At 45.0% G+C, this 24,187-nt stretch overlaps 1 protein-coding gene across 5 annotated transcripts; it reads left to right on the top strand.

Annotated features, from left to right (window-relative positions):
* Window positions 1-477: 477 nt before the first annotated feature.
* On the top strand, window positions 478-24,158 carry frem1a (Fras1 related extracellular matrix 1a). Of its 5 annotated transcripts, none has more exons than XM_012916260.4 (37): window positions 479-577; window positions 4,213-4,648; window positions 5,548-5,642; window positions 5,800-6,110; window positions 6,549-6,745; window positions 6,827-7,150; window positions 7,233-7,341; window positions 7,560-7,691; window positions 8,650-8,994; window positions 9,089-9,231; window positions 9,645-9,841; window positions 9,929-10,019; window positions 10,103-10,270; window positions 10,358-10,566; window positions 11,220-11,313; window positions 11,390-11,642; window positions 13,179-13,382; window positions 13,464-13,649; window positions 13,717-13,913; window positions 13,994-14,198; window positions 14,599-14,743; window positions 14,831-14,972; window positions 15,373-15,568; window positions 17,234-17,498; window positions 18,038-18,455; window positions 18,702-18,903; window positions 18,973-19,117; window positions 19,181-19,310; window positions 19,549-19,621; window positions 20,529-20,678; window positions 20,753-20,955; window positions 21,069-21,116; window positions 21,189-21,350; window positions 22,333-22,464; window positions 22,569-22,684; window positions 22,767-22,852; window positions 23,509-24,158. In XM_012916260.4, the coding sequence occupies exons 2-37, from the start codon at window positions 4,406-4,408 to the stop codon at window positions 23,709-23,711; spliced, it is 6,519 nt and encodes a 2,172-aa protein (XP_012771714.3). In that variant the 5' UTR covers window positions 479-577; window positions 4,213-4,405; the 3' UTR covers window positions 23,712-24,158. The 5 variants fall into 5 exon arrangements, 4 of the variants coding, with proteins under 4 accessions (XP_012771714.3, XP_076738176.1, XP_076738174.1 ...); XM_076882061.1 differs by having other exon boundaries at window positions 13,467-13,649; XM_076882059.1 differs by lacking the exon at window positions 479-577 and adding an exon at window positions 3,231-3,252.
* The last annotated feature ends 29 nt before the right edge of the window (window positions 24,159-24,187 follow it).

Here is a 24,187-nt window from a genome sequence, read left to right on the forward strand (position 1 = left end):
TGGACCCACGTTCCCCTTCAGTGTTTACACCTCACTGTTTAAGTGGCTGAAGTGGTGGTTGTTGGCTGTCGTGGTGTCTTGTTTGACATCCCTTTACAGCATCAAGTTTGGGACGGTGCCTCTAGATTAGCTCAGCCTCTTGAAAGCTGGGCTCAAACTTCAAGCAGATCCTCAGCTTCCCTGGGAAGTGCTGGAGAGGAGGATCCATCAGCTATGTGATCCTTGGAAACAAAACACCAGCTGCTTTTCCTGCTGGAGTTGTGTGGCTTTGCATGTATGATATTATACAACTGGAACATGGTGCTGCCCCCTGCAGGTAAGCAGCAGCTACTATCCAGGTCATGTATTACCCAGAGGCACTTCTTTCCATTAGTGCCCTGTGAAGCCTTTAATCTGTGCTTTCGTTCAGTAATTACAAACTACTACACACTGGCTGTCAGAGTGTTTCCACTCTGGCTGCAAGAGGAGGAAGGCGTCTCTACTTGTCTCTCGGGGGCGGAGTTTGTTACCCAGAAAGGAGCCAGATTCTTTCAATGAGGCAGTTGAAGGGAGAAGGAAGGAAGTGCCAGCTGTTCAGGTAAGAACATGTTTAAGTGGTGATCTTTGTTGGAGGACCTTGTGTTGTTTCCTTGCACGTCTTCTTCATCTCTTTTTGTTCTTGTGTGTTTTTTAGCTTCATACATCTGTCTTCATGTGTGCATGCTATTGTGCTGACATTCACCTTAAATCTGAGGACTGCACTGAGCTTGAATACAGCAGGATACGTGCTCCATATAAAACTTATTAAAACTTGTAATTATTACTAACTGTGCATTTAAGGAGGATGATGAGCTTCAGACAACAAAACATGGTCGTGCTGTGTCCTGCATGATGTTCAGCTGTGCACAGATTCATCACTCTGAGCTCCTCTTTCTTCCTTCACTTATATGCAGTCTCTTGGACATTTTGCTGTACTCTACTCAATGGCAGTGACATGTTAGCAGCCTGTGATTTCAACAGCGTTACCTTTTCCCCCTCGTGGCTTTAAAAAGCGCTGGCTGCTGAAGGTCCCGTCATTATGTCGATGAGATGATGAGACGAAGGAATGGAGCAGTTACACATCAGCGTTGTGTGCTGGGCTTGGAAAAGAAACGAGGGAGGTCCTCATCTTATTTAAGGGAGGGATTATGAAATGCTGTTTGACCTTAAGAATATTTTATGACCTTATCGGAGACGCACCACATGTCAGCTTGTTGTGTGTCCCCCACCAGCATCCCACAGGATCACCACAGCCTGTGGTTCAGGAGTGGACAGCAGACAGAACATGTCTTGCTGATGTATTGTGTAAGGACTGTAACACAAGAGCCAAAACAGGAAGAGGATCAACCCAAAGTGCTGCAGGCAGTGTAACATTTGGACCTTTCCCAGGACTCCTGCCTCCACACTGATGCACATCAGGCACAGAGACATCCAGCTCTGTGAGAGTTCGACACACAGACATCAGCATCATGCAGTGCCATGTAGTCCTGGACAGTTATCTGACCTGCCATGCTTTGTTTGTCCGCTCCATCTCATCCACAACACTGATGCTGAGTGATGAGCTCTGGCTGTCCAAAGGTGTTGGATAAGGTCCGTGTCCAGACTCTGTCCAGGCTGGTTCTGTAGTTTCATTATAGAGACTCTGTGCATCCACACAGAGCAAACTGCTGTCATCACGCTCCATTAGCTACTGTACCCGAACACACAGTATCTGTCTGCAGGTACAGATGTGTGCTGCATATTTACAGCTGTGTACTTGACATGCAAACACATCTTGTAGCGGCTGTCGTCGTTTTGAAAAACATTTGGAGCACAGCAGCATTTTTCCACTCCAGCACCTTTGACCTGAGCTGTGTCTGAGGAAGTCTGATCGCACGACTGCAGCCAACAAATACATCTTTTAAAAATAAACAAAAGTTCTGAACAACAGCTGTTATATACTCTGCAAAGCATTGTTCAAACTAAATGAAAACTGGGAGCTCAAAGCATGTCAGTCAGTTTGTGAAGCTCATCAATAGTTATTGTGTGCACCAGATTATAAATCGTTATGAGAGGAATTCATTACATCAGTGTGGTGAATAAAACCACAGAGAGAAGATCTCTGACCGACAGCCAGGAATGACAGAGGGGCGCACTGCATCTCTAATAACAATCAATTTAACTTTATTTACACAGCGCCAAGTCACAACACAGTCGCCTCAAGGTGCTTTATATTGTAAGGTAATAATACATACAGAGAAAAGCCAACAATCATGTGACCCCCTGTGAGCAAGACCTTTGGCGACAGTGGGAAGGAAAAACTCCCTTTGAACAGGAAGAAACCTCCAGCAGGCTCAGGAGGATACTTGGGTTTCACTGAAGTTTCAGAATAAAGGACCATCATTTACTCAACTGCTCTGTGTTGTTATACATCTGATCAGCATCATTGGAAATCTATGCTGACTGTACATGGAGCATATTTACACAGGAGGACAGAAAGCACACACTGTAACTTCACACGCTTTTGCAAAACAAATGTTTCATTTTTACCTGGACCAGCGCACTTTGGGGAGCTTTTCCTCTTAAATGCGTAGTACTACATCGAGAGGTTGAGGATGAACAATCAGAAAAGCTTTCTTGAGACACACTAAAGCTCTGACCAGTGGAAATCCAGTTTTCCCACACAGCTCCCACACATGCGGGACAAGCTCCAGCATGTTCTCTGCACAGAGGGTGATTATAAGGTGCTTCGTGTGTGAGGTCTGGGACAGCTGTCCTACCTGAGGAACACGCTGAAAGAATGTGGAGGGTTGAGATCAGCTTTCAGATACTGAACAGCTCTGATCTGCATCCTCAGCCTGATCGACAGTCAGACAGGACTAAGCTGTTTTGATTACTGTGGAAAAGTAACGGCTCCAGAAATGAGACGGTCTGTGTAAGCTGAAGTGGGCAGCATGTGAAAACGTTTAAAGCATCCTGTAGGAATTTATTTAGCAGTTGGGTTAATGAAGCCTTTCCCACTGGAGCTGTCCTAAAGAAGTTTGGCAGGAGCAGGCGTATGTGTCCCAAACATGTCTGGAGCTGTCTCGTTGCTGTTCCCTCACTTATAATTACCAAAACCACAAACAGCTTTGTGTCGCTGGTTTCAGAAAGCACCGGTGTGTTTACTCCAGCTTCATGCTCTTTGTTTCTGGTGCCACTGATGGAGCTACAAAGGAGTGACAGAGATAACATTCATACTGAAACATGTCCAAGGTGAAAGCTTCTATTACACCTGTTTCATTTGGAGCTGCTTGTTTGGTTTGACATGTTCATTTAGACCCAATAGTGTAAGTTTATATCAGCATCATGTTTCCAATTGTTTTCATTTGTAGAGCACATAATTACTCAGTGCAACACACTGGGTGGGTGGGGGGTCTTTCTCGCAGTCTTATTCAGGATGTGTGACCAGCAGCTTGGGGGAAATGATTATTTGAACCCTTTATAAATTAGAAAGAAATGAACAATCACTCATTTGCATCTTTAGTTTTAATGGAGAGAACATCACCCACAAATCCAAAAACACGTCATATAAAAGTTCCAATGATTTGCAGGCTGTGATTGGCTCCATTACAGATACTCCTGATGTCCACCCAGCAGCTGGAGAAAGCACATCTGTCCACAGAATGATGGTGTTTTCCCCCCCAGCCTCTCCACCACCATGGACCTGACCAAAGACTGGTCAAAGGATGTCAGGGTTGTAGATCTTGTTGGAAAGGTGACAACTGTTGGTGCAGTCATTCAGAAACAGAAGAAATGTAAATGAACCATTAATCACTCTGGTCTGGAGCTCCTGGGAACATCTGGCCTCATGGGGTGTGGATGATCATCAGAAAGATCCTCACTGAAAGAGCTTGATGCTCTGGAGGCGTCTGGGACCAGAGTCCCCAGGAACAGCACTGATAACACATAAAGGCAAACGTTTCCATCATCAGTGGCTGATGCCTGGTTTGGGAATCAAACTGTCTTGAAGCAACTCGCTGGAGACTGCAAATATTTTGGTGACTAGCTAGCCATTATATGCTCACAGCATCATGAGTGTCATCATATCCTGTTCACTTTATTTCCCATTACCATCCCACCTACACTCTGATGGTGCCACAGAGGTCAGGGGTCATACTGACACTCTTCATGTATGAAATGCTTTGAACTGAAATCTTTTCACTTCCTTTGCAGTTCCTGACTCATCCTCCCGCCTGGCACAAGCTCAAAGCCAGGAAGCTGAATCAGCATGCAGCCAGAGTAAAGTCCAGCAGGGATCCTTTCATTGGCTGAAGAGTTGAACTGAAGCGTTTTCCTGAAGGTGATCGTGCTCTTGTTTGCTGCAGGCCTGAAGGATCCTCGAGACGTTGGCTTGTGACTGACAGCAATGGGTTCAGCTGTTCGACTCCTGGCCTGGATGTGCCTTCCTCTGCTTTTGGTTGAAATAACCTGTGCATTGCATGGTTCCCTTGTAAAAGTCAACAAGGGGTTAAAAGTGAAACGAGGCCAATCGGCCTACCTTCATGTGGAGGACTTGCAGTTCCACATTCCCCATCAGAAGGATTCGTGCAAGTTGGAGGTGGTAGTGAATGAGCCCATAACTCAGCGAGTAGGAAAACTGGTGCCTCAGGTAATAAAAGCAAAGCTGTTATTGGACGTCATGTTTCACACTAAACTTCTTATTGACCACTGAACACCCAGTTGTAGTATTTCACGTCAAAAGTGGATTTGATCCATTAGTATTTCTTTTAATTGTATAAAACAGTAATTATGACATGATGAGTGACGGAGCAGCTACTTAAAGCACATCGTGCGCTGTCCGTGTTGTGTGCTGCTCAATAACATTCAATATTTAGTATTTACTGTTACTTACACCTGTGCAGGTTGTTGCTCTCATCTCTGTGTTGTTCTCTTTGTTCTTCTTTTAACAGGTGATCCAACAGGTTTTCTCAGTGTTCTCTTACTGTCCCCTCTGTTTCTCTTCCTCCCTTTCTCTGTGATTGTCCAATTTGTAATAATTTAAAATAAAGTAAATAAATAAACAATAATAATATAGCATTGCCATATTGTTCCTATTGAAAAAATAAATCTTTCCAATGGACAGTGTTTTGATGTTATTCAGGTGTTGTTCAGACTACCAGAGGCTGATCTCTGTTGATCTCAGACAAGTTTCACCTCCAACCGCTCAGTGTGGTTTTCTTACACTGCAAATGTCCAGTTATAGGTCAGGTCTTAGAAAACCCACGTTTCTATTTATTTTCTGTTTAATTAGAGATATATACTCTTTTGCCTTTGTTGAATAGTGTAAAGTTAGACAGGACACTGTGGGGAAGTAGAGGGGGAAGACCCACAGCAGTGATCTGCAGCTCAGACATGTGACAGCTAAAGCAGCACCCAGGAAACATTTCTGAAAAGAGCCAAAAATGCTGCAAATAAACTTACTGTGAAAAACTTGAGCTGTATGATGAAACATGTTTGTTCAGTGACGATGGCTTTGACTCGTTGTGCTTGGTGGTTTTCACCTCACAGGTGTTTGATTGTGATTATCTGGCTGATGAAGTAAAGTACGTCCACAACGGCTGCCCATTGCTGACAGAAGACACTGTCAAGCTTCGCCTGTACAGGTAAACATCTGCTGAAGTCCTTCATGCAGGCTTTTAAAGAGACTGTATATTTCACACATGAAGAAAAACATTTCTGAATCATTTCCTTTTTACAAGACTCTTTACTGGGACACAGTTTGTTATTTATCTGTGAAGGTCTGTTTTTCTTTGACATCAGATTCACAGAGACAGAGACATACATGGAGGTATTTGCCATCCATGTAGAAATTATGGAACCTGAGTGCACCATCATTAGGTTGGGGCCAAAATCCCTGGAGGTTCCCGAGTTCTACAGCCTCTCGAATGCTGTGGATGGAAATGTGGTCTCCTTCCACTATGAAAGCAGGTCAAGCTTGGATTGTAGCATCCATCTGAATAGTCACGACACCCATCTGCCAACCCACGGTCAGCTGGTCACAGGGGAACCAGAGAAAGCCACAAGGAGAGGGGATGAGCCGGAGACTTTCATCCATTTGCGTCAGCAGCTGGGTAATCCATGACACTGGTTGAATATTAGATCCTAAAATCAAAATAAAATAACAAGGAAAAGTCATTTTTATGCTTCACTGAGAGCAGCTAGCAGTGCACGAGGCATTTCATGGACGCCCAGCCTTCATGTTCTTGTGAATACATCTAAAACATGAAGTGAACATTGACCTGGACTCCAGGATGACCTGATCAGATGTTGGTGTGACTGAAGCTCACAGAATGTCGAACACACTGAATTATGTAAATGCAAAGTCATCTTCACTGTGATGTCAAATCAGTTTTAGATATACCAATTTGGAGCACCGTCACGCAATAACAATATTTTCATTATATTTACCTTTGGCATGGCAGCTACTTGAGGTGTCACACTGAATATAACCAAAATCCAGATGGTGATGTTATGGTTTGGTCATGGTTACGTGCCGTGTCATCATGTAGACAACAAAGCCAGAGCAACGTGTCGATCTGAAGACTGCCTGAAGGGTCTGAAGCTGGTGAAGCTCACCAAAGTTTCCTGTGAGGACTTCCTGGTGATGGGGCTGAGGTATCAACATACAGACCCTCCATCTCCACATGTGGATTACATTGCAGTCAGACTGGATCTGAAGGACACCAGGAGTGGCAGCATATATCAGGTAATTATACACTTTATATGTACTTTAAGTTTCCATGAATTACACATTTGATACAAAATTCTTCTCCTGGTGTGTTTTAAGTCTGAACAGGCCTGGATCCCAGTGCAGATCACTGGTGCAATGCCCAACCAGCCTCCTACACCAGCCTACATGTCCACGTTTGTTCTGGAAGTCGATCAGTTCATCCTTACTCCGCTGTCCACTGCTACACTGGATGCTGACGACGAAGAAACTCCCAAACAGCTTTTAGTGTTTAACATCACGACACCTCCTCAGGACGGCTTTATCACACATCTGTCTGACCACACTCGCCCAGTCTCCTCCTTCACGTGGCTTGATCTCAATGACATGCTCATTGGATATCAGCCTGCTAACTTCTCTCATAACCAACGCAGGAATTATGAGGTCAGCACATCCAGCTTTACTGTTCTTTTTTCATGCATTATGTCTTTGTGTCCTGGTGTGTAAAGCTTCTGTTTAATTACAGGTGGAGTTTGAAGTTCATGACTTTTATTTTGAGAAGAGCCCACCACTTACTGTTCACATGTCTGTAAGGACTGCAGACACAAACGCTCCCAGGGTGTCCTGGAACATGGGTACGTCATCACTGTCACATGACCTGAGCATTCTGGTTGGTTAGAACTAAAAATATAGACTGACAGGTTATTGTTTTGGTGTTCAAGAAAACAAAGTGATGTTTGTAATTTGCTGTAAACATATAGAAAGACATTTCATCTTTCCATCTTTGGTGCTGCTGGTGTCCTCCAGAATGACCAGTTACGTGAATTTTAACCATTAACACTTTGGTTTGTAGGTCTCAGCCTGTTAGAGGGTCAGTCTCGTCCAATAACGTGGGAACAGCTTCAGATTGTGGACAACGACAACCTGGATGCCGTTCGTATCATAACTGTGGACGGCCTGCAGCATGGACGGCTAACAGTCAGAGGTGCTAACACAATTTATTTATATGGCGCCAAATCACAACAACAGTCACCTCAAGGAGCTTTACACTGTAAGATAAAGACCCTACAATAATAGAGAGAAAACAGAGAAAACTCAACCATGAACAAACGTTTTGATACCAGTGGGAGGGAAAAACAGGAAGAACCAGGCTCAGGGAGGGGCGGGGCCATCTGCTGCGACGGGTTGGGGCTGAGGTGAGGAAGACGGGACAAAGACACGCTGTGGAAGAGAGCCAGAGATTAATAATAACTAACAATTAAATACAGAGATTTGTATAAACACACAGATTGTGAAAAACAGCTGCAGTGCAGTACCTGTAATACCTACAGCATGTTCTAATCGCTCTAATAGGATATTATGGTCGACAGTATCGAACGCTGCACTGAGGTCTAGCAGGACAAGCACAGAGATGAGTCCACTGTCAGAGGCCATAAGAAGGTCATTTGTAACCTTCACTAAAGCTGTTTCTGTGCTGAGCTCTGAAACCTGACTGAAACTCTTCAAATAAACCATTCCTCTGCAGACGATCAGAAACAGACTTATTTCCATGACAGAAAGTGTTGCAATGCTAACAAACGAATGGTGTCATTGTGTAGTCGCAGCTGAATCTAAATGAGAGACCTGTTCACATTTCCTATGAGCCTTTGAGCTCCTCCATCACTTAAGCCGGAGAAAGTTGGTGTTCAAAAATTGTTTGATGTCATCTTTTTGTCCATTTTGTTGAAAAAATGAAATTATATTGTTGCATTTCTTGCTTAGTCTGTCTGGAGCTGTCTGTGGGAACAGTGTTATCACCCAGCCAGTGGTTTGACCCCCACAGTGGGATCTGTCCCGTGCACAGTTTCACACGTCACCATTTGGTCATATTTGCACTGACGTCTTGGTTCGGATGCTGCCTGTATCTGTATCTGTTTGACTGTAATTGTTTGATATGATTCCAGGTGGAAAGGGCTTCATGTTTACTGTCAATGACATAAAAGGGGGAGTGGTCTGCTATCACCATGACGACAGTGACTCCACCAAAGACTTCATAATCTTTCGCATCACTGACGGTCATCATCAGACCCGGCACAAGTTCCCCATCAAGATCCTCCCCAAGGATGACACGCCTCCTTTTCTTATCACCAACATGCTGCTGGAGGTCCCTGAGGGCCACACAGCTCTGCTGAGAGGCTCCATCCTTCAGGCCTCTGACATGGACTCCAGTGATGACTACATCCTCTTTAACATTACCCGCCCCCCTCAGTCAGGAGAGGTTATGAAAATTCCTGGACCAGGGAAAACAGGTCGGAAAATTAATCATGTGTTTATACTTGTATCGTACCGAGCGTCTCTTTGTGTTCTAACCACGTCGTATCGTACGTACTGGTTTTAATCCAGGTTACCCTGTCAGCCACTTTTTGCAGAAGGACCTGTCTCAGTCAAAGGTTTACTATCGTCATCTTGGACATGAGGTGTCCGATGATTGGTTTGAGGTGGTACTGTCTGATTTCCATGACCCACCCAACCTATCAGAGGCTCAGGTGTGTAGCACTGTCTCACCGTAAAGATACTGTAATTTAGTTTGGATGAGGATGTACTATTGAGCGAAGCACCAGGCTGCTCTGACACAGCTCAGTCACATTTATCTGTATTCCCCAAATACTAAATACTCCTCATTCTTAAGCTAACCTTTAAATGTAGCAGCAGAGAGCTTCACATCTATGGATACGTTTTTAAACGGCTCTTGGCTAAACAGGTGAACACAGTGAAATCTCGTTTCCTTGTAAAGTTCATGAAAAAAGAAGCTGAAACTCTTCCCTTTGTCTTTGATTTCACATGATGTCCAGGAACACAGCCCAGAGTGCCCCACACAACGTGCACTGGCAGCACATGGGGCCCATACATAACCTATCTCGTCAGATTCTTTGTTGTTTATTTGCTTGTTTGTTTGGAGGTGGTGATGGTGCACGTGGAGCCGGTTCCCAACAAACCTCCTAAAGAGGTTCCAGGTTCCAGTCGGAGTCTTGTGCTCAAAGAAACGGACGTAGTCCACATCACACGGCAGCAGCTCCACTTTGTAGACCAGCAGTCAGCTGACAGAGAGCTCACGTTTACTGCGACTACTCCACCTTTTTACGCTCGTCCCCACAGGTGAGTCGCCTCAGCTTCACAAACCTGCTGTGGGGAAATGTTCGGTCTGAATTTTTGCTGTCTTTGTGTTGTCGTCTTACTGAGCAGCAATCCGGACGCGGGGAGGCTGTTTCTGGTCGACAGCATACCCAAATTTACCAAAGACGCCAACGCGCCAATGCTGAGGGTCTTCACTCAGGTAAACCTTTATTTCTTAGTCAGGTAGATGTTGTAAGCACATATGTGGTCTGGCTCAAAACTCTGGTTCCTTCCTGTTTTCAGCATGCAGTAAACTTCATGAAAGTAGCCTACATGCCTCCTATCATGGACATCGGCCCGCACCCCCAGCAAATCCAGTTTGTTCTCTCTGTAACCAACCATCGAGGTAAAACAGTCACTGGGATCTGCTTTAACATCACTGTAGAGCCGGTGGACAACCAGCCGCCTCAGGTGGAAAAGAAAATGATCACATTCGTATCTTTTATCACATGCAGCAATGTGAATGCATAAAATAAACGTGATTACATTCTCCTTCAGGTTGTTTCCAAGCCTCTGACCGTAGATGAGGGAGGGGAGTGCAGGCTTGGCCCTGAACACTTGCTGCTGTCGGATGAAGACTCTTCAGAAGAAGCTCTGCGGGTGGAGCTGCAGAGGGAACCCCAGCATGGGACTCTGCATCTCAGTGGCCTCCTGATGAAACCAGGGCAAAGCTTCACTCTGCAAGATCTGCAAAGCCACAACGTTCGGTCAGACGATCTTAGTTCTGTTTGCCGCTGACGATTTAAAATGCTTTGCATGTCTCTTGCATGTATAGGAACGATTGGGATTACGTCTTCCTACACTGCGTTCTGGATCTTGCACATATAATCTTCTTTTACAGCCGATCACCTCTGTCTGCAGTTTTTCATTTGCACTGCCAGCTTTTGCAGAAACTGTTTATTCCTTTCTCAGGATCATGCAGTCATGTGCTTGTCTTAATGGAGCATCCATGCAGCATCCCAGTATCTGGAGTTTCCAATTTTATCTTGCTACCATAGAAGCATCTAAAGTAACCTGGTGTAGCTGCTGCTGGATAGTGACAACAGGAGCCTCTGTGAGCACAAGGTGTCCTTTTAAGGTGCTGGTGCTCAGGACTCTGCATGATTAATGAAATGTTCCATCATTTCCTCAACAAACACAACCAATACAAACCAGGCTTATTGTATAATAGCAGTATTTGTACTTGCTGTTGACTCATTGGTTCATTTTTAGGATCTTAAATTGTCTTCGCTTCTGTTTTTACTGTTGTTCTTCCTCAGTCACCGTCCTCTTCACCCTCTCTGTAGGTGATTACTTTAAACATCTGATTCCATGTTAAGATGACACATCCATGTCATATCTGTGTTCATCTGTCATGTAGGTACAGTCATGACAGCTCAGAAACTACACAGGACAACATTGAATTCACTGCAACAGACGGGACCAGCTCAGTCATTTTTGTCTTGCAAGTGATGGTAATTAAAGAAATGCCCAACATCCAACAGAAAACAGAGAATTTGCACTTGCTTCACCCTCTTTGTCCATTTCCAGGTGAAGCCCATCAATGATGAGGTCCCAGTAGTCGGTGCAGGTTTGAAAGCAGGTCTCAGCTGTGCAGAGGGGCAGGAAGTAGTCCTCACCGCAGAGTACATCTATGCCACTGATAGAGACAGCGACAACAGCAGCCTGTCCTTCCTAATTGTGCAGCAGCCGCATCACGGTGTGGTGCTGAGAGAAGGTGCAGCGGTGGATCGCTTCATCCAGGCAGACATCACTGCAGGGATCGTCACATATAAACACACAGGTGCAAACAGAGAAAGAGTCGTATACCTATTATAGATATATGCAAGTCATTAGTGTGATGGCTGATGCTGTTGGATGGATGGTAACAGTAACATCAGGAATTTCATGTGACTGATGGTCTTAGAAGCATATTTTAAGACCAGTTTCTCTCATTGAACGCTTGGTAACATCAACGTTTTCTGTGATTGGATATGACCTGGTCTCATTCTGCTCCTTTTAGAAACCACAGTCATGGGTAACAAACATGTAACCTCAGGATGTGCCTGTCAGCCATCGGTACTCACAGTCTGGAAATTTCAGTAGCACACATGTCACCTCGTGTCATCCGGTTCACCTGCCTCTCAAACACTGTCATAATGATGTAAGGCCCCGACAAAAGCCGGGACGCTGAATAAGACACAAGTAAAATATTGCAATGATATGTAAATCAGACAAACACACATTTATTTCAAATATATGAAACACATTGAAAATATGAGAAATGTATTTAATTCAATGAAAGAAATGAATCTTTCCTTGTAGCAGCAGCTGATGCACGTCTGGAGACCCGGTGCTGAACTCTTGTTGTTCTCATGTCGAGGACAGTCCAGAGCTCTTCTTTGTCATGTTTGTTTCAGCATTGATCAGAGCTGGTTTTGGTCTCGTCTTTGGATCACAAATTTCTTCAGATTTTCAAAATCTTTTGACGACATCCTCCTGAGACCCAGACTGTTAGTTTATGTTCCCTGTCTGTGTCTTTTGACCTATGTGAGCTACCTGCTAAAACAATGATGTTTCACGTGGCCTCCAAAGAGGCAGAAATCACAAAAAAGTTCACCTGAAAGAGACTTTTTCCTTTCTCAGAAGGATATTATGCAGATGATGGTGGTGAGGAGGACCCGACGTGCAGACACTCAGAGGCGGAAAGTAAACTTAGATTTATTGTTAGTATTAAATCCGATTCTTTGTATTCTTTACGGCAAAGACAGACACGGCTCAAAGTGGCAAAACTGAGAACACAAACAAACTAAGCAGACAGAACACACAGTGTGGACATCACAACACTGAGGAAAACACAGGGCTTAAATACACAGCAAATCAGGGCTAACGAGACAGGGGAAGCAAAACCTGATACAATAACCTGAGACACAGAAAGTAAAACAGGAAACATAACGGAGACGCGGACTTGACAAGGGGATACAGCAGAAAGCAGAAACCAAAAGGCCAGAAAAGATCAGTAATATCAAAATCAACATGAATAATGTAAAAACTCTGGGTGGCATCCCCAGGTCTGCTCACATCAGGGGCTATTACAATAAACAGGAAGCATGCAGACTGAGACGTGGACACAGAACAGGAAACCAGAAACTATCACTAACAAAGAATAATCCAAAGAGTCTCAGTGGAAGCAGAAAATACTGCGTCACCCTCGACTGATTCCCGTCTGTGGTCTCCCACCAAGCTGTCAAATTATCAGTTCACATGATATAAATGTTACTGAGGTGTGACAGAGACGCAGCTGCTTCTCTAAAGGTTCTTATCACGTTTGTGGTTTTAGAAGTAGAGATCGGACTCGCTCCTCGCCATGACACCGTCACCTTTGTCATTTCTGACGGAGAGACGGAGACGCTGGCTTTATGCTGCAGTGGAGGGAGTCCTGTCAGGACCAGCAGCACCGCTCACCTGAGGCAGACGCTACCCGTGTACGACCTGCAGATCACCGTGTTTCCTGTTGACAGCCAACCACCTACGCTAGAAACACGTGAGCGTCTCACCTTTAGTCACTCGGGGAAAAAGCAAAATGTACTTTGTTGATATCGACGCCCTGTTTGCTTGTTTGTAGCAGACATCTTTAAAGTGAATGAAGGTGGGACGGCCCCCATTACTGCGGCTCACCTGAAAGCCTCCGACGTGGACACAGTGCTGGACGAGCTGGTCATCAGCCTGACCTCCCCACCTCAGTTTGGCTACATTGAAAATGTCCTCCCCAGTCCTGGATTTGAGAAAAGCAACACAGGAGTGAGCACAGGTGAGCATCTCGCTGTACGTGACCACAGAGTCAATATTTGATGTTTATTTCAACCTCTTTCTCTCAGCTTCTTTTTCATACAAGGACATCACTGAGGGTCATGTCAACTATGTGCAGTCCAGACATCAGAGGGTGGAGCCAACAGCTGACCACCTGATGCTCTGTGTATCAGACGGCAAACACAGCTCCGCCCACGTCTCTTTCTACATCATTATAAACCCCACAAATGATGAAGTGCCAGAGCTGGTGGCTCACAACATCACGGTAAGTTTTTATCAACTCTTATTGATCATAGTACTCATGACTGTTCGTTGAATATGGTCATTACGTCCGTTTATGTAAAGGTACACGAAGGACAAATGAAGCGGCTAGACTCGTCTGTCTTGCATGCGACGGATCTGGACATCCCCAAGAACGTGTTGCTCTTTAGCGTGGTCACACCCCCTCGACACGGCAGCATCGTCGCCCACAGCAGTGGAGAGCGAGAGAAACGAGAGGCCCAGCATCAGCTTCCTGTGGTTGCCTTTACTGTGGAGGATCTTATAAATGGTATTGTTTACATGTTAAAGCTTCAGTTATGACTGAAATAGTTTACAAATGTTTTAAATTACTACAGATGATCCAAACAAGCCATATCTAACCAGCTGCACATCAACATGTTGTCTTCTGTTGTGCATTCAAACAAACAATAACAGTTTTATTAGTTTGCCTTGATGCAGCGATGAGTGGAGAGTAAATAGGAATATTAATATAGGCCAAGTTACAAAAAGATTCAAGACTTGAAAATCTGGAACCTTTAAATCAGAACAAAAGTTAAAACTACATGAAGGATATTTAAATAAACTCATGTTACCGAATACAAACCCCACTAATGTGCACATTTGATTAAAAATGAATAATTTAAATAAATGAACTGAGTCAAAACAACGTGCTCGTCACTGTCCAACAGCTGTGGGTGTGGTGTACGTGCACGACGACTCTGAGAGTGTGGAGGATAGTTTCACCATCCAGCTGACTGACGGACGGCACCACGTCCTGAAACAGGTGACAGTTAAAGTGCTGCAGGTGAACGACGAGAAGCCCCAGCTTACCAGGTTGGACCAACATTTCCCCGTTTAAAGTCGGTGCAGCATCGATTGTGCAAAATAAAGTGAACGTTGTACCGATCTTGTGTCCTTCAGGAACGCCGGCCTAGACGTGGATCCAGGTGAAAGCAGACTGATATCCAGCGCGTCACTGTTCGCACAGGACCGTGATACCCCTCCTTCAGAGCTCATGTACATGTTTGAAAGTGTTCCAACCCAAGGACTGCTTCAGCTTAAAGTTAGTGCAGTATCATTTTATTATATATAAAATATATCAGTTTGTTTGGTGGAAGAAGAGATTAAATGTTACATTTATACACAATAAGTCTGAAGCAACTTAAACATCGAGAGCCTCTGATGTGCAGCACGTTTTAATTTAACAGAGCTGCTTTTGTCTCTGAGACACAAACGATGGTGATGTTAAAAGTCTGCAGCACTTATTATACTGCTGTAAATCACAAGGATAAGGGCACCTGGGATGTTGTTCTCCTTGCCAACTCTGTTTTTGCACTTTTATTCTTTTCCTTTAAGTCCATGTTGTTTCTTTACATCTGCATCTTAAGACTCAAGGGTGACCGACCATTACTCCCTTACCAAGGAATTTGCTGTGTTCCTAACTATGTCTCATCTGATCTCAGGAGAATCAGGGCTGGGTCACACTGGCTGCTGGGAAGAACTGCACCCAAGAAATGGTCGACATGAACCTTCTACGTTATGTAAACACAGGCCGTCGGGCTGCTCAAAGTCAGGATTTCTTTGTCTTCCATTTGCTGGATGGAGAGAATCAGTCACCCTCACAGCACTTCCAGATCTCCATCAAAGACCTAGACAAAGGTATCGCAGCTTCATTTAACTTGTGTAGGTTCTTGATCAATGACGAACGTTCATCCTGCTCAGTGTCGGTAAGCAGAAGTCATACCAACTATAATATTTTAAAACACTGATGTGGGAGATAAGAGTCAGCAAGTCTACTGACAACTGGAAAGATCTGAGAGACACAGACTGAATCATTTTGAACAAATAACAAAAATGTTCTAAAATAGCAGGAATCTTGGAATATTCTAGTCAACTACACACACACACACACACACACACACACACACACTTTATGTGCTGGACACACCCTACACCTGGGGTCTTGCCTGGTGTGATGGACCCCAGCCGCTATGGATCTTGTACTCAGAGCTTGTTCTTGTGCTGCCGTGATTAGTGCCTCTGTGCTTGCTTCAGTCCAGCTTTGTCCAGCCACTGGGATCCAAACACAGGACAGAGGGGGCAAAGAGAAACACGAGGGCCAAGGAAGCCAAACCCAGGAACCATAGAAATAAATCACAAATGAATTGAAAACGCTGGGTCGAAATGACCCAGACCTGTGACAGTCTATATGTCAGCATCTCCTCCTTTGGCCAGCTTATTATGCCAGCAGGGTATGTGGTCACGGGCAGGGCGTAGGTGTTGATAGCCTGTGCAGAACAGCAGTGGGGACAGAGCTTCTCCCTGGTACAACACTTGATGGTTTCACATTCCCACTGAGTTCCTGATGAAGCCTCTGAGGGTCCTGTTGATCTTGTAGAGCTTTGGGATCCCAGGATCCAGGTGTGAGTCATAGACTTTATTTCAGTCAAATCAGCAGTGCACAGACTGGTCAGGCTGCTCAGTCTACCAGTAACAGGGGTTTCACTCCTCAGGTATTCTTGCCCCTTTCTGTGCCCCACTCATGTGCCTGTTCATCTTAGCCGCTATGATGCCTGACAGGAGCTTCCACCTGGTGCTGAGGCAGGTTATCGGCCAATAGGATGTCTGCCACGGTGATGGTTACGGGACCCTGCATAGGAAGGTTGCTGTGGTCTGCTATTAGATCCATTAGCCACTGAGCATTGCTGTTGTGTCTTCTCCTGTTTGCTCTTCCGGTATTGCTCTGTCTCCAGGCTTGGTGTTCTCATCTTCCTCCCCTGCCACTGAGGTTATACCATGGATGGATGTTTCCTTGGAGTGTAGCTGGTTTATTCTCCTGCCTTCTATCTCTCTGGTATACCTCTTCAAATGGCAGACTTCAATGTCTCGATGCTGGCAGCTTGCTGTGCTTCTTAGGCACCCCTTTCTTCATCACACCTTTTAGTAGTTGGCTAACGTCCCTCCGTGCTACCTTCACCTTAGCTGATGGCCTGTAGTCTCCATGGAGGACACTGCTCCTTGTTGCTGTTCATCTTGCAGCCAAGCATCACCGTGGTCTCTGCTGCTGGTGTAGATCAGCTGGTTGGTTTCAGTGATGGTCACAGCAGGGATTGTAAGTGATGCTGCATTCATATCGTCTAGTAAACCTGCTGAGAGTACTTGATGTAGTCTTGGTGACCGGCAACGATACCTAATACACCCATAGCATACAGCCACCTAATCTCAGTCCAACAAAACAATATTTTAGTCATTGATGTAATAAATGCAAATCTGAAGAGAGGAAGTGTCTGCAGTGAAGTCACACCGTTTACTTTGTCTTTTTAGGAAACATCGTCATCTTTGTGAAACCAGCGAACGTCAGCCGTGGAGATCGCATCGTTCTCACCACCCATGTGCTGCAGGCCACAGATGGCACAGACCAGCCAGAGGAGCTTCTGTACGTCATCACCAGCCCACCTGCTCATGGACACATAGAGTACATGAAACATCCTGGCATCATCATTTCTACCTTCAGCCAGATGGACATAGCAGCCAACCTGGTGGCTTATGTTCACGATAACAGAGCCAGCACGCCCAAAGAAACTTTCCAGTGAGTCTGAAACGCTGTCTGAGATCAAGGAAAGCTCTTTCAAACGATGCTTCGTATTTAACTTTGACCTGCAGCTTTTCTTAATGAGACAGACCTTTCAAGATCCCATTTCAGTGGGATTCACTCCGTTATTGGTTGTTAGACTAATAACCCAAACTGGTGGAGAATCAAACAGCACATGGGTCACCTCCACCCCCACCCTTAAACCTGGTTCTGTTGGAGGTTTCTTCCTGCTAAAAGGGAGTTTTTCCTTCTCACTGTTGCCAAAGCACTTGCTCATAGGGGCTCATATGATTGTTGGTGTTTCCACTGCTTTCACTATATTATTGTAGGGTCTTGGCGTTACAATATAAAGCTCCCCGAGGGAACTGTTATTGTGATTAGGCACCATATAAATAATCTTACATTGATTTGAGCTGAATCGAATTAAACTGTCTGGTGAAAGCTAACCTCAAAAGTAAATTAGCGACTGATGTACTGTAGTCATCACTTTGATCACATTACACCTAACACCCGGTCCTTTGCATTTCTTTTGACAGGTTTATTGTGAGCAATGGTAAAACTAGCGTAAATGGCAGCTTTGAGATCGGGGTGGAAACGGTGGATCGTATCTTACCATCTCTGTCCTCCAACAAAGTCCTCACGGTGCCCCAGGGATCGTCCATTATCCTGGGTCCAGACTACCTGTCTCTGTCAGACCCCGACACTCCTCCCAGCACCCTGACATTTGTCCTTTCACAGCCTCCACAGTATGGCAGACTAGTTTTAGCTGGTGAACCACTGAGCACAGGCTCTAATTTCACCCAGAGAGACATAGAGGAGCTGGAGGTGGCATATCAACATGACGGGGGGCCGTCACAGATAGACCGATTCTCCTTCACTGGCTCAGACAGCACTAATCGAGGGTTCCTGCTGGATGGGCAGTTACACAGAGAGCCTGTTTTCTTCATATTTCAGGTAGGTTATAAGGGCTGGCTTTACCTGTGACAGATACTGTGGTTGTGCCATAATTGTGTTGGAAACATGTGCACTAGTTAAGGCAAACAAACACTGGTTAGCTGTTTTATCCACACAGTGCTAAACCACTTTTGTGGTCATTATTGAAAGCTGTGCACAGAAGGAGAGGGACATGGAAACTGCACAGTAGAAATGTACTAACGCTGTGCCATCTCTAGTACAACATCAAGCTGTGTGTAATTTCAGATCAGGCCTTTGGATAAGTCGCCTCCTGAGGTTGTGAAAGTGCTTCCCCTTTGGAAAGCAGAGCCTTTAGCTGATGGCCGATACGGCATCTTCCTGTCATCCCAAGAACTGAAGGCTCGAGACAGCAACAGCAGAGAAGAAGAGCTCATATTCTGCATAGTTCGTCCACCACACTTTGGTTTCCTAGAAAACATTACCACAGGTAAGGACGATGTTTACACTTTAACTTTGAACCAGAAACCTGTAGCCTCATCCTTCTTACTTTGTGCAGGGGGTTTTGTGCCACAGCGCTTCTTGCAGATGGAGCTAAAGAAGAGATCTATTGTGTACATCATCAGTCTGGACACGGAGTCTGTCTCAGACAGCCTGGAGTTCACAGTGTCCGACCTGCTGGGGAACACAGGGCCTCGTCACCTGTAAGAACAATACTTTAAATAAACAGTGCAGAGTTTGTCCTGTATTAACTTCGTTCTTTGCAGACTCGAGTTCAGGTGGTCCAGGGTGGAGCTGCTGCAGACCGAGACGTCAGCCTGTGAGGAGCAGGGAACGATCTCACTGGACATCGTTCGTCGGGGGAATTTGGCCGTATCGTCATATATTTCTGTCAAGGTTTGCACGTCATTTGGTTACTGAAACTGAGGCGTAGTTATGATTTCTCTTATTCTAACAATGGTTAACTAAGACATGTTATACGTATAGTTTCCACTATGAGGTGACTGTTGTTGTGAACTGGCTCTACACAAATATGACTGAGGTGAAAAGAGATTTGTGATAACTCAGCTACAGGACATTTAGCTTGTATGCAGATTGATGAACATGTGGTTCTGCGACTTGTGTCTTTATTTAGGTAAATGAGGTCACTGCAACAGCTGGAAAGGACTTCCTCACAAACCCATCTGCACTCGTCCAGTTTGATCCAGGTATGTGTTTGATAATAGAGACAGAAGGTCTGTCTGTCTGCAGGGTCAGGCCAAAAGTCCCCGTTTATGGAGCAGAGTTTGAGTCCAGGCAATGAAAGAAGGTCATTAAAGTTCAGTGAGGATCTGTGTCAGTGTCTTTCACACTGGAAGTTTGATGATAAGTGGCTGGAGGCAGCAGGTTCTCTCTGTGCATGTGTGGGCTACCTCCGGATATACCGTCTTTCACCCACAGTCTAAAGACGAGCTTGGATCCAGTCACGTGAAAAGAACCAGTTAAACAAACATGAAAAACAAGAAATATAAATACTGAAAACTGAAAACACAGAAGTGGAAGATGAGTCACGCTAATGGTCCAAAGAAAAGGACAAACCTCAGGTCCCTACAGACACACCCTGATGATGACGTTCTTCTAATTGTGTTGTGACTGAATTTCTTATTATTACAGCAACAGCTTAGTGCGACGTGTTAACGGTCCTCCTCAGAGTTTTGAATGAAAGCCTCGTAGAGAAGCGGTTCCCAGTAGTTTCATGTTCCTCTGGCTGCCTGTTTGTTCCCCTTATTAGTTCCACTTGTGCTACAATCAGCTGATTTCAGTTTATGTGCTGGAGGAAGAAAACAGTGACGCAGTTTGTGGATTGTGTTAAAGCATAATGCAGATGTTTCCTCTTTCCTGGATGCACTTTAACATCGTGCGTTCATCCTTTTGAGCAATAAAACAAATAAAATGTCTGTAACAATGTTTCTAAATCCTTCACACAAAACAGTTTAGGAAGCTTAGGAAGTGCAGCTTTTACACTCAGTCCCTGGTTACGTTTTCTACTGTGAATGAATGGTTAAATGTCTCTGTGTAAACACTGTGATGGACTGTGCGCACACACACACACACACACACAAACACTGTGTGTAGGAGTGTCAAAGCGAAGGTGGCAAACTGAGATTATCCAAGATCACCTCGAGGAGGCTGACGAGACTTTTGAAGTGCTGCTGGTCTCTCCTGAAAGCACCGTCATTGGCAGCACCAACAAAGCTACGCTCACCATCAGAGACTCAGCAGGAGGTAAAAATGATTATTTTGCCACACATGATGGCATTTGAGGATAGACTTATCTTACCCCCGAACTAAAACCACAGGGCAGTGCAGGCTAGACCAGAATCAGGAGGCTCCTGTTCTTGGAGGACAGGAGATTCAGGCCAACACGTACCCTCAGCATGGATCCATACACCTCGAGAAACTTCCTCTTGGGACAGACTCGATCATCTGGACCCGTGGAGACAGCATCTCCAGGCCAGGAGTCCCCAAAAAGAAACTCAGAGTCAGAGGCAATGCAAAGTCAGTAAGTACATCCTGTAAGCTCTGCTGTTTGAATGTATTATATATGAAATCGCTGCAGTTGAATCTTTCTGCAGTGGCGCGTGGGTAAACTGCTGCTCTGGGTTTTTCTTTCAGATTGCACCGTCATCAGTTTTTCACAATGGAACAGACACCGTTTACACAGTAGGTAGCACTCCCCACTCCTACCAATGAGACTTCTGAAAGTTTTCACTTCTATTGCTTCTTCAATTTCAGTATCACGGCATCATCCAAATGCAAGTAGAAGACGACACCTCACCGTCCAGGAAGGGCAGAAAGGCAAACATCCAGGTGGTTAGCAGGGGGGCACAACAGCATCGGTCCCACCCTCACAGAAACATCTTAAAACCTCAGAAAGCTGGCGTGGCGAAGGGACATGTGAGTACCAGCGGGTTTTCTTCCCCCTCGAACTCCATCAGCTCGGCTTTTAGGAACGCTGAATCGTTTTGTTTTGCTTGTATATCTGTTTAAAAGAAAAGGAAAGAATCTGCTCATGCTGCTGCAAATTCACACTTCAATCTCCACCAAGCACTTCAGCTGGAGAACAGCTGCTCACTTTCACATGTTGTTACGGCCGCTGGACCTGAAAGCACACACAGAAGTGTAACACAGAGCGAGTCGTTTATTAGGCTGAATACACGAACGCAAAACAAGGCAAAGCAACTTTGAAAACATCCTGAAACTGGACGTAACATGAAGCGAGATGGACAGACGATGTGAAATACACAGGAGGGTAATGAGGGAAGTGGAAACGCTGGGGAAACACAGCTGACACAAACCTGACGCCACACAGGAAGCAAAACTAAACACACTGAACAGGGAAACACAAGACTTTCAAAATAAAAAAGGAAACCTGGAGAGACGACACCACGAGCTTGACAAACATGAAACACGCAGACAGTCTGTCATGAAACACATGACAGACTGGAGAGAAACATGAGAAGAGACAAGGGAGACACAAGCACAAACAGGAAAAGAAAACAAGGAAACATAGAAGAAACAAAATAGATTAAAACTCAACGAACCCCAAACTAAAAATAACACAACAAGGTAACATTATTCCAATGATAAGAAATCAAAAATCCAAAATAAACTCAAAATGCTGGGTCACAGACGCAGACATATATGCTCTATAAAGTCCAGGCAAGCTGCAGCACTGAGTCATGTAGAGCACAGTAGAGTTTACGTTCTTGTCGTTCAGGTGTGTGCACCTTTGGGGTAGCATGATGTGCTAGCAACACGGTGGTAGCTCTGTTGCTAGTGCACATACTGGACCTTCTGTTGCTCCACACACTGTGAAGTATGTTGCATATTATTGTGGAGCAGCACTATAATCTGTGTGAATGTTTGTGGGTCACAGACTACAGCTGGCAACCCCGTCCACAAACCCTGTGTGCCAGGACTTAGAGGCCTCCTTCATTTTCACCAAGCTACCAACGAGCTCTTTCACTGCAACGGTGTCTCCTGGAAAGCCTGGGCACCAACTGATCAGGTACTACAGCTTCACAACACCAACACAAGCCAAGCACATTAACCTGTGACAACACGGGGAAACTGAAAAGCTGCAGATCTAAAATCATCTTTCCTGTTGAATAGATGGTGAGTGCTCAGATGTGTCCTCAGGGCTCCACCTTTCATGGTGGTTATTGCTACACCCTCAGTACTGAACGCAAGCTGACATGGAGTGAAGCAAACAGGGCCTGCAGGGAAAGGTACAGTTGTGTGTTCCCACAAACACTTTGTGCATTACAAACACGATGAGCATGAGGCGCTTCTTTTTCTTCCTAACGGCAGGTTTAGAGGAACACTGGCCAGTGTTGCGTCTCAAGCTGACATGGACTGGCTGTGGGACTTTGGTGGAAGGAAGCCTTTCTGGATCGGTAGGTGTCGTGTTTTTACATGTGTGAGTAAATGTAACGGTGTCAATGGTGCCGGCTCCTCATTCGCTTGTAATACATTCTAAATAAAAAAATCACTCACTGTGTAAAAATGGACTTTCAGTTTAGTTTAATATGTAAAGTTTAAAGTGCGCTGGACACAAAGTAACTACAACCTCCACCTCATCTGACTGGAACATTCGTTAAGTTTAACGAAACATTTTTGTATCCAGTGCAAAGAATTCTAATGTGTTTAAAAAATATAATCATAGTATGTAAATAAGTTAGTAAAGTGAATTCAATACCAACAGCGTTGCTAGAACATTATTTTCTAACATCTGGTCCCCAAAGTGAAAGTATTGATTCGTTTTATTGAGGCAGAAGGTTTTGATTTTGCTCCCTGCCTGTTCTCTCCATCCTTACATGGATTCAATCCCGGTACTCCTGCTTTAGTCGTCCAGAGACGGGGTGCTGGTTTAGTTCAGTGGGCTGAGCGATCCACCGTGTGCAGCTGCTCACCCACCGAGCTAAACCCGACGCTGCACATCTGTATGTTGTGTTTGCAGGGAGCCGTATAGCCCAGGGCCAAAGCCCCACACGTTTCTGTCCGTGCATTTTTTATGCAGAATGTAACGAGCTCATCTTCTCTGTTGCGCCAGGTCTGAACGACAGGGAGGGCCGAGGACGCTGGGAGTGGGCCGGAGGCGAGCCGGTCGGCTACACCAACTGGAGAAAAATGCCTCTTCAGCCAAAAAAGAAAGAAAGCAGAAAGTGTGTTCTGGTTTGGAGGAGGGCAAAGTGGCAAATCAGGGAGTGTAAGACGAGCAGAGGTCATCGCTTTGTCTGCTCGGTTAAAATCTGAGTTCAGCACCGTCCAGTCCAGCGCGGTCCGGCAGCAGTGAGCTGTCACTGTGCGTGACAGAAATTCACAACCTGTTTACAATTAACACGTGAAAAGAGCTTGGTGTCCAAACACAGTTCATGTTGGACTCATATTTACAGTGCAAGTGTTGCAAGTGTTACAGTGAAGATGTCCTTGGGGCCTTAATCAGCTCCTCAGCCTCTGTTTGAACCACAGTTATTAAACATTCATGCGTTTTGTTCATAAGTATGTAAACGTGGGAAGATGAAGCTGAATCCGTTCATTTATTTTCCTTATTAAAAGACTGAATCATGTAAATGTGCTGATATTGTATTTGTGTGCAATTATAAGTGACAGCCAGCTGCTGCTGCATTATCGACTTTATTAAACACATATTAACAGAGTTAATGTTATTGCACCAATAAAAACAGGCTTTGTTTGTCACGAGCTGCTGCTGCTGTCGTTTTTCTCTTTTC

The sequence above is a fragment of the Maylandia zebra genome, linkage group LG3 (assembly GCF_041146795.1).
Source record: "Maylandia zebra isolate NMK-2024a linkage group LG3, Mzebra_GT3a, whole genome shotgun sequence".
Classification (NCBI taxonomy): domain Eukaryota; kingdom Metazoa; phylum Chordata; class Actinopteri; order Cichliformes; family Cichlidae; genus Maylandia; species Maylandia zebra.

Coding starts and splice junctions, on each gene's coding strand:
- frem1a (XM_012916260.4), top strand. CDS start 4,406: ATGGGTTCAGCTGTTCGACTCCTGGCCTGGATGTGCCTTCCTCTGCTT. Junction 15,569..17,233: donor CATCAAAGACCTAGACAAAG/GTATCGCAGCTT, acceptor TTGTCTTTTTAG/GAAACATCGTCATCTTTGTG. Junction 19,311..19,548: donor CGTCATATATTTCTGTCAAG/GTTTGCACGTCA, acceptor GTCTTTATTTAG/GTAAATGAGGTCACTGCAAC.